This window comes from Gymnoscopelus microlampas, assembly GCF_963454915.1.
Source record: "Gymnoscopelus microlampas genome assembly, chromosome: 14".
Lineage (NCBI taxonomy): Eukaryota > Metazoa > Chordata > Actinopteri > Myctophiformes > Myctophidae > Gymnoscopelus > Gymnoscopelus microlampas.
In genome coordinates, this window is record NC_139951.1 from 49,154,997 (window position 1) to 49,174,541 (window position 19,545).

A 19,545-nucleotide genomic window follows, 5' to 3' on the forward strand; every position below is an offset into this window, starting at 1 on the left:
AGGGGGGGTCCATACGGACCCTTACACAGGTGTGTAACTCTGAAAGTTATGGGGGTACAAACAGTGGTGGAAAAAGTACTCAAATTCTTTACTTAAGTAAAAGTACCAATACTGCAATATAGAAATACTCTGTTACAAGTAAAAGTCCAGAATTCAAAATTGACATGAGTAAAAGTACCAAAGTATTGGCATCAAAATGTACTTAAAGTATCAAAAGTAAAAGTACTAAATATTTGAAAATAGCCGATCTACAAGCTCACAACAAGTTGCTCAAGTTGTGAGCTTGTAGATCGGCTATTTTCAAATAGCCTAGGTATAAGATAGGGCTTATGGTGGTTAATGTATGTTTTATAATGTAATCATTTATATCTGAAAAGTAACTAGTAACTAAAGTTTTCAAATAATTGTAGTGGAGTAAAAGTACAATATTTGCCTCTGAGATGTAGTGGAGTAAAAGTGAAAGTATTGGAAACTGGAAATACTCAAGTAAAGTACAAATACCTCAACATTTTACTTAAGTACAGTACTTAAGTAAATGTACTTAGTTAGTTTCCATCACTGACTACAAAGTAAAATATTTGAGAACTAATGTTACTACCACTACTAATGCAAGCTATTGATTGAATCGGTGAGTGAGTATGAGTTCAAATTGTTTGATTTGATGTTTGTTTTTGGCTGGAATGTAAGAGTCTTGTAGATAAGCTGGTCTTTTTGTTTAATTGCGACCGTACTGTAGGTCGCACTTACTACAGAAAGCTGCTCCAGGTGTCCGTCCGTCACTCCGTCACTCCGTCACACACGTCACACTTTTGCCCTGCTCATATCTCCGCACCCATTGCCCCGATCCATGCCACATTTTGCACACACACTCCTTACCTGCCAAACTACACCCTCCAAGGACCCCTGGAGCTCCAGGGACCCCCAGCTGCCTCGGGGACCCCCAAGTGTAAAAAATGAGCACATGTGGACAAATGACCAAATGACCACCCCAACGGGGCTGCTCACGGGGCATTCCCGGGGACCACCCACTCCTGGTGCTCCAGAACGGATGCAAAAGTGGTGGCGCCCCCAGTGGAGGACCCCCTGCCACTGCAGCTCACATAAAATGCCGTAACTCAGTCGTATTTCTCAGCATTCACTCTGTTACCCATTTGCAACAGCTACACATTACACGTTTTCTGCCCACATAAACGCCACCATGTCACAGCTAACCCCACATTTAGACCACCAAACAAAACTATCCATTGCCCACACAACTAGGAACCAATCGCCGTTACAGCCCTCTTCTGTATACATGTGACCTACGGTCGCTTATCTCCCGATTAGGGAGTCTTACTGGTTATGACCGTGTAGGTAAGCTTGTTTGTTGAATTTGGTTAAAGGTAGGGTAAGTGATATTTTTGGGTTAAAACAAAAAGTATTTTGCTAAAAGGTTAAAGCACAATCATTGCTATAGAGTGTTTGTTCAGTAACAGGAGTCTCCCCGTCTCTCCAGCTCTTTAATAAACAGAAAATACATTTTCCGGTAGGTGTCAAAATCTCAGCCAATCAGGAGAAAGTACCCATTTTTAAGCTTAATTTTTATAGTTTTGCCTGCTCATTTCTTAGGGTCATCACTTCCAGTTTAACTTGTTTAATCTATATCCTGATTGAGTTCTCTATCCTGATTGGATAAAATTGGAAATGAAACTGAAACGAAAATGCATTTTCTGTTTTATTAAAGAGCTGGAGAGACAAGGAGACTCCTTTTACTGAACAAACACTCTATGAGTACTATCACAATATAGACCTATTTAACACTTATTTTAACCAAAGAAAATCACGTACCCTAACTTTAAGCTTGTTTGTTGAATTTGGTTATTTTGTATTAATTTGGCCTTTTATACGTACAGGCCAGGGTTTTTCCCCGTGATGAAATGAAGAGCATGATGGCGCGCTAATCAGATGTATAATTGCCTAAGCTGTAATCCTGGGCGCTACTCTCCCTCTGCCAGCCTGGAAAGAGCCCCAAACTCAGCTCATACTTCCTTCAATGCATGAGGAGTGAGCAGGCCACTTCTTATCACCTGACAGGGGGGAGTTTCCCCGGTAGGACGTAGCGCGTGGAAGGAACACGTTATTCCAACCAGTTCCCTTCCCCTCCATCAGGCGCCCCGGCTGACCAGGGGGAGGCAGTATAGAGACCAGGATTACCGTAGGTTTTTTGTGAGGGTACCTACCCTAGGGGACATGGGGAGAACATGCAAACTCCACACAAAAAGGCAGTGGCTCAGGGGTAGAGTGGCCGGGTAGAGTGAACTGGAAAACCGCAAGGTTCCCAGTTCGATCCCGGGCTGGGGCGCTCCCCTAGAGTTAGTGTCGAAGTGTCCTTGAGCAAGACGCTGAACCCCTAATTGCTCCCGATGAGCAGGTTGGTGCCTTGCATGGTTTCCTCCGCCATTGGTGTATGAATGTGTGTGTGAATGGGTTAATGGCACAATCAATGTAAAGCGCTTCGGATAGAAGCGCTATATAAATGCACCATTTACCATTTACCATTTACCCTTTCACCATCCCATTTTATCTCATGTGTTTATGAAAGTAGGTAGCTGATATATTGCACTTTTACCTTAGCGCTAAGTATACTCTTGGTTGCTTGTTTTTACAGGAAATGCACTTAAGACCTCTGGTGATTAGTAGCTTCGTTCCCTACCTATGTTGAATGCACTTATTGTAAGTCGCTTTGGATAAAAGCGTCTGCTAAACAAGTAAGACGCGCGAACGCTGGAAGCGAACGCAGCTCGAAAATAACAATAAGAAGAATAGAAAGGAATGAGCATCCGGCCTGAAATATGCACAAATGACATGGAATTCTTAGATATCCCAATAGATGAACTCGTGTAGATGCTTGTAGATGTGTTATTTTTGACTGTCGCTGCTATATTTTTCTCAGAGGAGTGTAATTAGTCACCCAGGGGCACAGGCGAATTTCAGCCACACTGTAGTGCATGCAGGCAATGAGAGCGTGACTCACATGGGGGCAGCCAATGAGAGCGTGAGTGACATGGGGGCGCGGCTGCACACATACTGCACACAGACAGACACACAAGCCGAGCCGAGTGTCATAGTATGCTCCACTTGGTCGGAGGCGCGGCTTCGCCGCGCCTCCTTCCGCGTTCGCAACAATCCAAGCTGCTTTGAGAAACTTCAGAAGATTAGTTTGTCAACCCTGCTGACCAGAGTGTCAGCTGTGAGGATTACCACAACCTGCCTGGACTGGGATTACGCTGGAGAATCAATTCTCCATCAACCGTCATCGGTTTCCTTGATTTACCCACCCACCTCATCGGCTTTGTGGATTTGTCAAACTTTGTGAGACATTTGTGCCATTGAACCAATATAAGGACAGCCCACAAATTAGGACCCTCTTACAGAGCAAGACTTCAACTGTTTAGTGTGAGAGATGTTCTGCTGGCTGTATCTTAGTGGAGGAACAGAACAATGCCATCGTTCTGCCGTTGTAGTGGAGCACAATGTGTACTCCTGTAAGGTCTATCATGGCTCCATGGGTCAGATTGATGTGAATGTATTCAACACAGTGGCTTTGCGCTGGATGAACTTAACCCCAGTGACAAATGGAAGAAACAACCAAAACGGAAAACACAGCCACACAGTTGTGCTGATAAACGGTATCATCTACATCTGGGGAGGGTGTTCTCTTTGCAACGTGCTCTATGCATTCGATGCCGACACCCACAGACAGTTTAAACCCGAGGTTTCTGGGACCGTTCCAGCAGCAAGGTGGGGCCACTCAGCCTGTGTCTTGGGGAAGGTCATGTATGTCCATGGAGGAAGGACCCAGCACAAGCTGACTGGATGCACTAATGACATCTACCAGCTGGACACCAGCACAGTGGTCTGGTCTTTAATTAACACCAGACACATTGCACCACCTGCTTCATCCGATCACTCTTCCACCATCATCGGGACAAAGATGTTTGTATTTGGAGGCCGATGGTACGACGGGAACCAGTGGGTCTACTACAACGCCATCAGAGTGTTTGACACAGAGACCGACTGCTGGCTGAACACACCTTCTGCACAGCTTCTTCCAGAAGGACGCAGGAGTCATTCAGCCTTTGCCTACAATGGAGAGCTGTACATATTTGGTGGCATCGGCTGTTACAAGATCTTCAATGATCTGTGGAGATTCAGTCCAGGGACCTTCTCCTGGAAGAAGGTTGAGCCCAAGGGGAAAGGCCCTCCGAGGATGCAATGTGAGTACTTGTGCTGTTGCATGATGGGAGATTGTGTCATCGTCCTTGGAGGAAACAACGCACACATCTTAGACGTATGTCCTAGTCTTAAGACGTTATGTAAGCTAGCAGTTATTCAGTACGGTGTGGAGCAGTCTGAACTCCCACACGATGTCAGGTGGGAACTGGCAAAATACCAACCACAACAGAAAATATGAAAAAAAGAAGGAAAGACGAAACACTGGCACAGATTCATAAACCACAGTCCATAATGTATCTTTATTTTACAGTGGAACCATTAACCTTTTATTTTATTTCATCTATTTATTTGTCTTTAGCTTGTTTTTACTTTAATAGAATTGAAGGTAGGCATTTGTAAACTAGGACCAGGAGATCTGGTACTGCCAGACCCCTAGTTGTTGACATCTGAATGGCTAGACTTCGCATGACGTGTGTGCAGAGGAAAAGAAGGACAATAGAGGGACGAAAGAGGGACAGACAAAGCCTCATGTAGGCCGACCCTCTGGGTCTGGCAAAAATATTAGTATTACTATTATTTTGGTGTATTCCCAAGGAAATGGGGAATCAGAAAATAAGTTGTATATGATGGATGATATGAATGGATGTCACGGTTTGAAGGAAAATTGACATTGTAATGTTTTTAATATCACTGTTCTGTAATGTCTTGTGGAATGTTTTTATGTTGTGTGTGGACCCCAGGACCATTAGCTGGTGTTATGAATGTCATGTTTTTATGCTATGTGTGGACCCATTATGTTATGTGTGGACCCATTATGTTATGGGTGGACCCATTATGTTATGTGTGGACCCCAGGAGGATTAGCTGGTGTTATGCACAAAGCTAATGGGGATGCTAATAAATGTAATAAACCCTTTATGACTGCCACAAATAAAACATCATTTGCTAAAGCAACTGCCAGCCATTTTCGAGTGTTTTCTCTAACCTTTGAACAATCAATCAACAATGAATTTGAATATAATATTTTGTATTCATTTGGCCTTTTATACGTACAGGCCAGGGTTTTCCCCGTGATGAAATGAAGAGCATGATGGCGAGCTAATCAGATGTACCCAGAGTGACTAAAACAAGTTTGTCCTGCCAGGGCGGGTAGGCCAAACCACTGCTGCAGCAGCCATACACCCACTTCCCCCAATTATCACACCCCTATACTGACCCTCACTTTGCCATTGACTCTGACCATTGGAAATACTCTTCTTAATACTTTGTTTTTTAATCCCACTATTTAACTATTGTAACCCATTTTTTTTTCACCCAGTGCCAATTGCCTAAGCTGTAATCCTGGGCGCTACTCTCCCTCTGCCAGCCTGGGGAGAGCCACAAACTCAGCTCGTACTTCCTTCAATGCATGAGGAGTGAGCAGACCGCTTCTTATCACCTGACAGGGGGGAGTTTCCCCGGTAGGACGTAGCTTCTTATCACCTGACAGGGGGGAGTTTCCCCGGTAGGACGACATAGCGTGTGGAAGGAACACGTTATTCCAACCAGTTCCTTCCCCCTCCATCAGGCGCCCCAGCTGACCAGGGGGAGGCAGTATAGAGACCAGGATTACTGTAGGTTTTGTTGTGAGGGTACATACCCTAGGGAACACAGGGAGAACATGCAAACTCCACACAAATAGGCCCTTTCACCAACCCCACCTAGGGTATGGGCACTGATGATACGGAGGAGAGGACACGCCCCCCAGCGCCCACAGCGCCCCCGGCGGGAATCGAACCAAAGACCTTCTAGCTGTAAAGTGACTGCGCTACCGACTGGGCCACCGAGCTGTGCCACCGTGCCTCCTTCAGCCCCTTCAGCAACTTTTAACAACAATCCAAGCTGCTTTGTGAAACTTCAGAAGATTAGTTTGTCAACCCTGCTGACCAGAGTGTCAGCTGTGAGGATTACCACAACCTGCCTGGACTGGGATTACGCTGGAAAATCAATTCTCTATCAACCGTCATCGGTTTCCTTGATTTACCGACCCACCTCATCGGCTTTGTGGATTTGTCAAACTTCGTGAGACATTTGTGCCATTGAACCAATATAAGGACAGCCCACACATTAGGGCCCTCTTACAGAGCAAGACTTCAACTGTTTAGTGTGAGAGATGTTCTGCTGGCTGTATCTTAGTGGAGGAGCAGAACGATGCCATCGTTCTGCCGTTGTAGTGGAGCACAATGTGTACTCCTGTAAGGTCTATCATGGCTCCATGGGTCAGATTAATGTGAATGTTTTCAACACAGTGACTTTGCGCTGGATGAACTTAACCCTAGTGACAACTGGAAGAAACAAACGAAGAGGAAAACACAGCCACACAGCTGTGCTGATAGAAGGTATCATCTACATCTGGGGAGGGTGTTCTCGCTGCAACGTGCTTTATGCATTTGATGCCGACACCCACAGACAGTTTAAACCCGAGGTTTCTGGGACCGTTCCAGAGGCAAGGTGGGGCCACTCAGCCTGTGTCTTGGGGAAGGTCATGTATGTCCATGGAGGAAGGACCCAGCTGATGCTGACTGGAGCAACTAATTACATCTACAAGTTGGACACCAGCGCAATGGTCTGGTCTTTAATTAACACCAGACACATTGCACCACCTGCTTCATCCGATCACTCTTCTACCATCATCGGGAAAAAGATGTTTGTATTTGGGGGCTGGAGGCAATACCAGCGGGGCTGCAACACCCTCAGAGTGTTTGACACAGAGACCAACAGCTGGTTGAACACACCTTCTACACAGCTTCCTCCAGAAGGACGCAGGCGTCATTCAGCCTTTGCCTACAATGGAGAGCTGTACATATTTGGTGGCTACAACGATAACCAGACCTTCAATGATCTGTGGAGATTCAGTCCAGGGACCTTCTCCTGGAAGAAGGTTGAGCCCAAGGGGAAAGGCCCTCCGAGGATGCAATGTAAGTGCTGTTGCATGATGGGAGATCGTGTCATCGTCCTTGGAGGAAACAACGCACACATCTTAGACGTATGTCCTAGTCTTAAGACGTTATGTAAGCTAGCAGTTATTCAGTACGGTGTGGAGCAGTCTGAACTCCCACACAACATCAGGTGGGAACTGGCAAAAAAAGACGGGGAAAAAAGACGGAAAGACGAAACGCTGGCACAGATTCATAAACCACAGTCCATAATGTGTATATTTCATCTATCTATTTGTCTTTAGTTTGTTTTTACTTTAATAGAATTGAAGGTAGGCATTTGTAAAATTATTAAGTTGTATATGATCAGGGGTGCACATAACTGGTGCGCTGGTGCGCATGCGTCATCAAAATGCATGCTGCGCGGCACATCAGACGAAGGGAACAAACAGCTGAGACCGCTGGGACAGGAATTTACTTCCTGAAGCCACACTCACACAATCACGCTAAAGCACGAGTCGGCCCCATACACAGCCATTAGGCGGAGGGGGAGGGGGCAGCATGCTGCACGTGATTGTGTGAGTGTGGCCTCGAATCCTGACACACAGACACAGTCAGTCGCGTGACTCGCACGCAGCACGCTGCTGCCTGTGTTACAGGAACGCGTTACCGTTGACGAACGCACCGTGATGGTGCAAAATATGCCGTGAACGTCCCAATCTGGCGGATATAATCAGCGCAGCACAGGGCACCAACCATGGGGGGCGCGTACCAACCATGGGGGGCGCACCAAACGGCGTGAAGACAAAAAAAACAGAAGCAGGGCGCTACAACATTGAAACGCGCCGGTGAAGCGTCCTTTTTTCGTCTCGCTCAGCAGAGACAATTGACATTGTAATGTTTTTTAATATCATTGTTCTGTAATGTCTTGTGGAATGTTTTTCTGGTATGGGTGGACCCCAGGACCATTAGCTGGTGTATTGAATGTCATGTTTTATGTTATGGGTGGACCCATTACGTTATGTGTGGACCCCAGGAGGATTAGCTGCTGTTATGCACAAAGCTAATGGGGATGCTAATAAAGTCAATAAAACCTTTATGACTGCCACAAATAAAACATCATTTGCTAAAGCCACTGCCAGCCATTTTCCAGTGTTTTCTTTTAACCTTTGAACAATCATAGAAAATTATCCTTCACAACGATCCACCTGCCCGCCGACAGCTCTAAAAGACGTATAGGGGGGGTCTCGTAGAATCGGAGAAATAAAGTTGTGCCACCTCGGTGTTCCATTCCATTGTTATGGGCGGTTGAAAGTGGCTTGTTTTCACCAAAAAGCAACAGAAATAGAAAAGGCCATTCTTCCAAATCGAACAACAAAGAGTTTTTTTTTTTTTTTTGCGATCACGTGACCCGCTGCCTCTAACACATTCTCTGCCAAGTATTAATTAATCCATTAAGACCTGGAACGCATCTGTGTCACTTTTTCATTTGAGCAAAAAAAGCATTATTTTACACTTTGGCTATTAAAAAATAGCAGATCTACAAGCTCATACACAGTTGTGTCTTACCTTGTCCGGCGTGGCTCAGGTGAGGGTCTAAACCGGGCGAGCGGGGGTCAGCCAGCTCCTCACTCCCTCCATCTACAGACCACACACACACACACAGAGAGAGAGAGAGAGAGAGAGAGAGAGAGGTAGGGGTTTAGCGGAGGTGTGGGAGTGACGGTTCTTTTGGCGGTATGGCGGACATGGCTAACTCCTCCTCTCCCATCAGCCAGGCGTGAGACCTGACCACGCACAGCGGCAGTGGTGGAAAAAGTACTCGAATGTTTTACTTAAGTAAAAGTACCAATACTGCAATGTAGAAGTACTCTGTTACAAGTCCGGAATTCAAAAATTACTTGAGTAAAAGTAAAAAAGTATTGGTATCAAAATGTACTTAGAGTACCAAAAGTAAAAGTACTAAGATGTTTGAAAATAGCAGATCTACAATCTCACAACGCGCCCGCATCAGTACTCATGATGCAAAATGTCTAATTTCACAAATTATTCCCCTTTTTTCCTCCTCTCTTTTTTATAGTGGATCTACAAGCTCACAACACATTGCAATGTGACACGTTGTGGGCTTGTAGTTTCGGCTATTCATGAATATTTTGACAAATTGACTATCATCATGACTGGCATCATAGTACGATAGCATCATAGCTAGCATAGCATGCCATTAAAGGTATGCTTTTCTCAATACAGTTCTGTAAACAAAATGCAGTCAGGTAAAGGCCCCCCCCAGAGAGGCATCATCCACACCTTTCCTCTCTGGTGTGTTTTAACAGCCAGTAAAACACAGCCTGAAATAGCAGAGTCTACCTGATATGGGGGGGGGGGGGGGGTATATTGAGACCCACACACCCTGCATGGAAATCAATGGTGTGAAAATCAATACGGGCCTTGAAAACATATGCGAACCGCACACACACACACACACACACACACACACACACACACACACACACACACACACACACACACACACACAGGGCTGTCACGATTATAAATTATTATTATTAAGTTGACGATTAATAATTGCAATTAATGATTTCATTGTGTTTTTGGCATGGAACATTGGGAACATAATAATACAATATTAATTAATGTATGTTTTCTTTTCTTTTTTTTTGCTTCACAATCACAAATTGCACAGCGCAAATATGACACATGACTTAAATATACAAAGAAATTACTGACACATTTAAAGGGTCTACACCATGAATTTTAACTTTTTCTTCATTTTTGTGTGTTTTTGGTCTCCCCCACCTCTCTTCTGTTCCAACAAAAATACCCGACTTCGAGCATGCAGGCTTTCATAGGCTATCTGTGGTTTTCATGTAAATTGGTCTGAAAACAGTCCGTCAGATTTGTTCCCCCACCCTACGTCACGTCTGGGAACAATTCCTCCCGTTTTTCAGTTCTAACCACAAAAAAAAAAAAAAAACATTTTTTTTTTTTCATTTGTATTTTTTATTTATTTTTTTCTTATTTTATTTTTTTACTTTTTCCACACAGAACCAGGACATAACATGCATACAAACTGGCTCAATAGCGCCCCGTGCCAAACAGGACAATGTGGTATTGCAGGTGAAAGTGCTTTATAAGCCAGAGAGAAGTTAGTGTGAATGAGTATATCTGAGGCTTGATTTAGGCTCAAACCTTTTGAACAACGTTTGAGGGACATAAACAATATGATATTAAATATTATTCTTATTTTTTAAATTCATGGTATATAAAAAAAGATAGTGGAAATAGTTCATCTACAAGCTCTGTACACACACACACACACACACACACACACACACACACACACACACACACACACACACACACACACACACACACACACACACACACACACACACACACACACACACACACACACACTATACTTGTGAGGACACAGGAAGTGTATTAAATGGGTACATTAATACTTTTTGGTTGTTGTGACGTGCATTACCGCCCGTGACCCCCAGGACACTCAGAAAACCCTTTTTGACTCCTACTTTGCATTTATTGTAATTATCATCCTACGGAATAATAAGATGTTAAAAAAAAGAGCCATGTCTGGCGACGGCAGAACACGCCGGCGGCGTTTTAAAAAACCCCGTTAACCCATTAAGACCGGGAACGCATCGGTGTCATTTTTGAGTGGTGCCAACCACTCCTACATTTGACTGTGTATGTGTGTGTGTGTGTGTGTGTGTGTGTGTGTGTGTGTGTCTGTCCGTCCGTCCGTATGTTTGAGCACAACCTCAACAGCTGCAGCTGATTGCAACACAAGGATGCAACCAGTTACACTAATTCACTCATCAAAGGCACCACTCTCTTCACACTGGGTGTGATTTTTAAGATTTATTTTGGCGATTCAAAAAATAGCAGATCTACAAGCTCATAGCGCGGCACTCGGTGCCGCGCTATGAGCTTGTAGATCTGCTTTTTTTTTATTTTTTTATCTTTGAGCAAATCTTTGAATATATACTTTTTAAAGCGAACATTTGTAACTCAACTCTTTGCTGGGGGGTCCCTGGAACAAAATGTTTTAGAAATGTATAAAGACATATATACATTCAAAGATTTGCACACATTTTCAAGATTTTTCTAAAAAAAATAGCAGATCTACAAGCTCATAGCGCAGCACTTTTAATAGCCAACGAAATCTAAAAATGACACACACATGCGTTCCCGGTCTTAATGGGTTAAGTAGATCTAAAAACCCCCGAAAGGTCGCACGACCCCTGACTCTACCGCCGACTAACGTCTGAAACGGCAGTCGGAGGGAAATAATGGGAGCACTTAGGCTGTCTGCTCCATCCCACTGTTCCTCTGTGAAGTGGTAATGCCACGGCCGGGGCCCATTAGTGATGTCAGCGTCCCTCCTCGCTCCGCACACCGCCACAGAACACTCATTAATAACGGAGAGAGAAGTTCCGGCGACACCTCGTCACTCTGGTCGGCTCGTAAAAACCTTGTATGTCCACGAAACCGGAACTTCTCAGGAAACGGAGGAAAACAAACAGCGGTGGAAAAAGTACTCAAGCTCACAATGTGTCGCATCGCCAGTGGCGTGCACAGAAATTTTGAGGGGCAGGTGCTCAAGTAAATTATACTTTTTTTTTGTTTACTTGGTCTGCTCTTTTTTTCCCTCTACACCTACACCTTTTTGCCAAAAATAGCAGATCTACAAGCCCACAACGCCTCGCAGCGCGGCTAAAGTTCTCCTCAGAAAAGGGATGCTAGGTTTCGAGTGGTTATGGTAAAAAGAAAAATCATATCGCATGAAGATTTGGCGGACCCCCTGTAGTAACTCTGAGGACCCCCTAGGGGTCCCGGACCCCCTGTTGAAGACCCCTGCTGTAAACTGGAAAAAAAAACACTTTTTTTTTCTTTTTTTCAAAAGGGCACTTCTGGTCAAGAGGGCAAAGGGCAGGTGCTCTAGTACCACCTAGAGTCTATCTGTGCACGTCCCTGCGCATTGCGACACATTGTGAGCTTGTAGATCTGCTATTTTCAAACGGCCGAAATGTATATAGGGCTAAAGTGGTTAATGTATGTTTTGTAAGAATAATCAAAATCTACAAAGTAACAAGTAACTAAAGTTTTCAAATAATTGCAGTGGAGTTAAGTTACCGCATTTGTCTCTGAGATGTAGTGGAGTAGAAGTAAAAGTACTGAAAATTGGAAATACTCCAGTAAAGTAAAAAATACCTCAAAATGTTACTTTTACTACTTTACAGTACTTGAGTAAATGTATTACTTTCCAAAACTGGAAACAAAAACTAAAAAGAGAAACTGTGTTCTGATGTAGTTATTATTTCAGGTCAAGACGTTCCTTTCCTTTGTCAAACCTCACAGTGTAAAATAAGGCTGTTGAACTTAAAACAGATAGAAAGGCAGCTCTGTTCAGTTCAAGTTAAAACATGTATTGTTAAATGTTGTTAATTAAAAAAGATGCAGGTGACGAACGTGTGGCGTCTGGAAGCGTTCATCAGGGTCCACTGTTATTTATTCATAAAGTATTATTTAGTCACATACTCTTGTTAACACATTGCGTGCCAATCGCGTAGTTCTACGCAAACCTAAATACTTGCGCAGCGCCAGCGTGCCAGTAGCGTAGTTCTACGCGAAGTGGTCTTTTTTTTCTTTTTTTTCTCTCACAGTGACACATTTCATTGTAGGTCTCTCTCACAGTGACACATTTCATTGTAGGCCTCACAGTGACACATTTCATTGTAGGCCTCTCTCACAGTGACACATTTCATTGTAGGCCTCACAGTGACACATTTCATTGTAGGCCTCTCTCACAGTGACACATTTCATTGTAGGCCTCACAGTGACACATTTCATTGTAGGCCTCTCTCACAGTGACACATTTCATTGTAGGCCTCACAGTGACACATTTCATTGTAGGCCTCTCTCACAGTGACACATTTCATTGTAGGCCTCTCTCACAGTGACACATTTCATTGTAGGCCTCTCTCACAGTGACACATTTCATTGTAGGCCTCTCTCACAGTGACACATTTCATTGTAGCACACCGGAAATTATCATTATCCAAACAACAAACATTATCTCGGGTGTTGTTTTTCTCCGCGCTGAACGCTGTTTAATAGAAACTGCGACTACTGCAAAATGGACGATCGCCGATTGAAAATGTCTTCTCTGGGCCACTCACACAGCTACCCTGTGTGTCTACAAACAGTTGAACACGTGAGCTTGTAGATCGGCTAGTTTTTGCTACTTCTGTGTGACTCTGCAGTATGACAGAGTAGGGCATTCATTTATGAGAAAACACATAAAGAGTTAGAATGTAGGAGATACCAGGTTTCTGCCCGACAACAACGATCTGACAGAGAGCAACGACGACCCGGAGCTCCCGCTGCGTTGCAGTCGCTGCTTCTTCCCACACCACCCTCCTGACCCACTGCTTCTTCCCACGCGCCCCTCCTGACCGACCGCGTAATGAGGAGGCTTGTTGTGGAGGAAGTATAAGGACGGAACTACTTAAACCATTAAGACCTGGAACGCATCTGTGTCATTTTTGAGCGGTGTAGCCGCCCCTATAAGTGGGGTTGGGACACCTCATTAGTACACCCTACACAGCTGTACTGTGATTGGCTCATAATAGCACACCCCTCTACATTAGTACACCCCTAGCTGTACTGTGATTGGCTGGCTCTATTGGCTGGCTCTATTCAGCACTGTGATTGGCTAGCGAGACACGTGAAGAAATTAATAACCTATAAATAGGACTATGCACTTAAAAAATATATATATTTTTAGATTTCTTTGTCTATTTTTGAAAAATCTTGAACATTATTTATTTATTTATTTAAAAAAAAAACTGCTAGGATTTAGAAGACATTTTTAAGAATGGCCTCAGGTCTTAATGGGTTAAGCCATTAAGACCGGGAACTAGCTATAAACTTTATTTTATACTTTGGGCTATTAAAACATATCAGATATTAATGCTCGTGGCTTGTCGATCTGTTACTTTTTGTGCAAATCCTGAACGTTTTGTGCAAATCTTTGAATACATCTATATTTTTTAAAACAACATTTCTAACTCAAATCTTTGCTTCATGGAGGTCCCTGGAACAACATGTTCAACTCAAGTAAAGTACAAATACTTCAAAATTGTACTTTAAGTACAGAACTTAAGTAAATGTACTTAGTTACTTTCCACCACTGGTAATCATTACTGTCATTACTGTCACCGGATGTGGTGAAGTGTGACTCTCTCAAAGTGAAAATCCTTGGGGGGAGTACCAGGGGTCCTTGGCGGAGTACGAGGGGGTCCTTGGGGGAGTACCAGGGGGTCCCCAGCAAAAGTAGTTAACAGTGCATCACAATCATTTGAACCAGCTTATCCATTTATATGTTTGCTATTGGAATAGCAGACGTACAAGCTCACGGGGCCTCAATTCGTGCCGCGCCGTGAGCTTGTAGATCTGCTATCTGTACATACTGACTGACTGACTGTTTAACTGACTGTGTAGGAGGTCAGCTGACTGACTGTTTAAATGTCTTAAATCCCTGTAAGGCTCGTGTGGAAACTGACGGATCATGTGGGCCTGATAATAAAACATTGCTGACATTTAGTCAGCCCCCCCCCCCCCCCCCCCCACACCCACATCCAACACACAGACTAGAATGTGCCGCAACATACATCATAATGGCATTGCCTTTCTCTGAGTCAAGGTTCCACAGGTAATTTACTAAAGTAGAGTCTGTGTGTGTGTGTGTGTGTTGTGTGTGTGTGTGTGTGTGTGTGTGTGTGTGTGTGTGTGTGTGTGTGTGTGTGTGTGTGTGTGTGTGTGTGTGTGTGTGTGTGTGTGTGTGTGTGTGTGTGTGTGTGTGTGTGTGTGTGTGTGTGTGTGTGTGTGTGTGTGTGTGTGTGTGTGTGTGTGTGTGTGTGTGTGTGTGTGTGTGTGTGTGTGTGTGTTAGAGATGCGCGGATCGCGGTTTTAGCCAAGGTTGCCGCGGATAAGCGCAGTTTGGGTGGATTTGGGTCTATCAAATATAATTATTAATTAATATTGGATAAACCGCGGGTGAAATAATGCGGGAAATAAATGAATGACATACATCTATCAGCCCTATTATATATTTTAAAAAGCAAGACATCTCGGTGTGCGTGCGTGCGTTTGTAGTATTTCAATATTACGTCATTTTCCATCAGGCACAAATTAGCCGCCTACTACAGTGCTTTTGCCGGCAAGGGGTCCTTCCAACTTTTTCATGTCAAGGACCCACAAATTGACACTTAATAGCCCACGGACCCCCATTTGAAAAGATATGCCAGGGACCCCCATAAGAGAAGATTTTTACGGCTCTATAGCAGTGATTCTCAACCATTTTAATTTCAAGGACCCCCAGTTTGACATGCATTAGAGGCTACGGACCCCCATTTAATGGCATTTCTATCTCTGGGACCCCAATTCATATTGTAAAATCAATGTTAATCTAACTCTGAGAGTGTACAAATGGAACCAAATGGACCCGTTAGGGTCCATTTGGTTCCATTTGTACACTCTCAGAGTTACAGACCCATAAGGGTCCATTTGGTTCCTGTCCATCATTTAGCTGGGTACCCCCTGGAACCCCCTCAAGTACCCCTGGGGGTCCCCGGACCCCACTTTGAGAACCAACGGATTAGAGTGACGAAAAAGCCCATCCGCGCATCTCTAGTGTGTGTGTGCGTGCATGCGTGCACACACACACACACACACACACACACACACACACACACACACACGCATCTGTCCTCCCTTTGGTGATGACACAGGTTGTTTTGTCGTGCACACACACACACACACACACACACAGCATATTTCCGTGTGCCTGACATTCAGCTGACCGGCATGTAATCACGTTTTCCCAAAAAGCCAGCTGACTTAATGAAAACGCCATACAATGACAAGGCGAGGTGTCTCTACCAAAAAGAGAGAGCGGCAGGCACCTTCATTTGCATGAAGCCCCTCAGACACACCAACGCAGATGCACTGCCCACGAACACGCACAGACGTTTACGGATATACACTGCAACATGAAATCACCTACAACGTCAAATCAATCAATGCGTTCAGTACGTGAGAGGCTCTCACAGAGCAACATACTAGCATACTTACTACACAGAGACAACTAGCACTAGGACCCGTACATGTTGGTTGTTATGATCTACAAAGAGAATGTGATATGTAATAGTGAAAAGCTCTCAAGATGGCGCCACCTGTCCACTGAGCGTTTATGTGGACACACACACACACACACACACACACACACACACACACACACACACACACACACACACACACACACACACACACACACACACACACACACACACACACACACACACACACACACACACACACACACACACACACACAGAGCTGGTGACTACATCATAACTACATCATAACTACATCATAACTACATAGGAGCCATTGGAACACATGTTCTGTTTTTACATGTCCTGAACAGCAACAGTTTAGGACATACAAGGTTTCTACCTGACAGAGACGTGTGTGTGTGTGTGTGTGTGTGTGTGTGTGTGTGTGTGTGTGTGTGTGTGTGTGTGTGTGTGTGTGTGTGTGTTTTCTTTTCTCTCTCCCGGACTGACACAGGAAGTGGATGTTTCTGACTTCCTGTCAGGACAGAACCCCCCCCCCCCCCCCCACACACACACACACACACACACACACACACACACACACACACACACACACACACACACACACACACACAGTGAAACCAGATATCCTGGCATAGTTTCATGTAGTGAGGTCTGTGCAGGAGTACACTCAAGAACTACTCAGATGTATGACTAAAAATAGCAATACCACAACATACCAAATACTCTGCTACAAGTACTGGAGGAGGAAAACCATGCAAGGCACCAACCTGCTCACCGGGAGCAGTTATGGGTTCAGTGTCTTGCTCAAGGACACTTCCACACTAGCTCTGGGGGAGGGGGGAGGGAACCTTGCGGTTTCCAGTTCACTCTACCCCTGAGCCATTCTACCCCTGAGCCACTGCCGACCCAACACACACAAGCAAAGAAAAAGTACCACAAAATGAGTAAATATACTTAGTTACTTTCCACCACTCAGAGCAGAGCTGGAAGGCCTCATGGTTGACCAGTAAAGCACCTCATGGTGAACATACTTTAATGGAATTCAAAACCCCTCATATCTCAATTATGTGGAAAATGCCGTTAACCCTTGAAGCCCTGAAGAAGCATCTGTGTCACTTTTTGATTTGAGCTAAAAAGCATTATTTTACACTTTGGCTTTTCAAAAATAGCAGATCTACAAGCTCATAGCGCGGCACCGAGTGCCGCGCTACGAGCTTGTAGATCTGCTATTTTTGAAAAATCGTGAATGTGTGCAAATCTTTTAATATATATATTGTTTTAAAGCAAAAAAAAAAAACTCGAATCTTTGCTTCCGGGGGGTCCCTGGAACACATATTTTTAGATGGGGGTCCGTGGCTAAATACATGTCATTTTGGGGGTCCTTGACATGGAAAAAAGAACCACTGATATAATGGCGACATAAGTTTTTTCAAAAAACTGTTAAATCCCCCAGAAGCAAAGATTTGAGTTACAAATGTTCGCTTTTGAAACTCAAATCTCAAGTTTTGCAAAAAAAATAACGATATTTCTAAAATAGCGGATCTACAAGCTCGTAGCGCGGCACTCGGTGCCGCACTATGAGCTTGTAGATCTGCTATTTTTGAATAGCCCAAAGTGTAAAATAATGCTTTTTTTTGCTAAAATCTAAAAATGAGACAGTTCCAGGTCTTAATGGGTTAAGGGCTGAGCCCCCTAACATCAGGATGTTGGTCAAAGAAAAGAAAAAGCTTAGAAAGAATGAAAAACACTGTTTATAAATGAATACCAAAGTAACTACTGGTTGATATTATGAAAACATGAACCACGTCTACAGTATTTACAACATATCGTTGCTGTCGGGCAGAAACCATCTTATTTCCATATTCTAACGTTTTAGTTATAGGGTCCCCAGGCAAAATGAGTTAACATAGCATTACAGTCATTTTAACCACGTTAACCCTATTGTATACTTTGGCTATTCAAAAATAGCAGATATACAAGCTCATAGCTCGCCACTTGGTGCCACGCTGAGCTTGTAGATCTGAAAAAAAATCGTGCAAATGTGTGCAAATCTTTGGAATATGTATATTTTTAAAGGGAATGTTTTTAACTCAAATCTTTGCTTTTGGAGGATCTGGCTATACATATTCTGAGATGGGGGTCCGCGGTCAAATATAAATAATTGAGGGGGTCCTTGACACGAAAAAGTTTGAGAACCACTGCTATACACTTCTCTGTAAGACGAAAAGCTAAAATAGCTGTTGTTGTTTTTAGCGGTGCCAGCCGCTCTACATTTGACTGTGTCTGTGTGTCCGTCCGTCCGTCCGTCCGTCCGTATGTTATGTCCGTCCGTATGTTTGAACACGGCAAAGAAGCAACACATGCGCCACTTCACACACACACAAACACACACACACACAAGCCAATACTGCACACATGCGCACACACGAACACACGCACACACACACTTGACGTCCGTATGTCCGTCCGTATGTTATGTCCGTCCGTTTGAGCACGGCATTTAAACAGCTATAACTCCAGTTTGCAGCATGCCACCAAGTCCAAATTTGGTATGTGGACTTACACCACCAATAGGGACAAACTGTAATTAATTAAGCCCCCCTGTCTGCCCATTGGCTGGGCTTTAAACAGCCATTATTCCAGTTTGCAGCATGCTACTAAGTACGAATTTGGTAAGTGGACTCAGACCACCAATAGGGACGAACTGAAATTAGTTAAGTCCCGCCCCAAAGGCACCGCTTCCTTCACACAGGGTGTGTTTTTTTTTACCATCTATAACAGCCTATAATAACGTGGCCAAAATCTGGACCCCAGCTATAGCTTTAAGTGGTTCAGCGGGACAAAGATGTAACATCTCTGCCCCGGAGTGCTCTCTCCTGCTACGGCAGGCAGAGCTGGCACCTGTCCTGTGTGTCACACACACACACACACACACACACACACACACACACACACACACACACACACACACACACACACACACACACACACACACACACACACACACACACACACACACACAGTTTAAAGAACAAACTGACCCACTGTAGTAAACCAGCACAGCGCTCAGATGGAGGTCAACCTTTGTTGTGACTATAGCGGCACAAAGCAATACAAATGACCGCTGTGACAATAGAGGGAAAACCCCATAACATAACCATTCACAGGGGGGGGGGGGGGGGGGGGGGGGGCAAATGTCACCACGTGTATACTAGGGCTGGGGCGGTATGG

The 19,545-nt window shown here is 44.3% G+C and overlaps 1 protein-coding gene across 1 annotated transcript in view; it reads right to left on the reverse strand.

Moving 5' to 3' along the window:
• tanc2b (tetratricopeptide repeat, ankyrin repeat and coiled-coil containing 2b) overlaps positions 1–19,545 on the reverse strand; it is a 325,118-nt gene that overhangs the window by 169,515 nt on the left and 136,058 nt on the right. Inside the window, exon 4 of the mRNA XM_084079120.1 lies at positions 8,699–8,770. Coding sequence (XP_083935246.1) covers positions 8,699–8,770 — 72 coding nt within the window. The remainder of the gene's footprint in view (positions 1–8,698; positions 8,771–19,545) is intronic.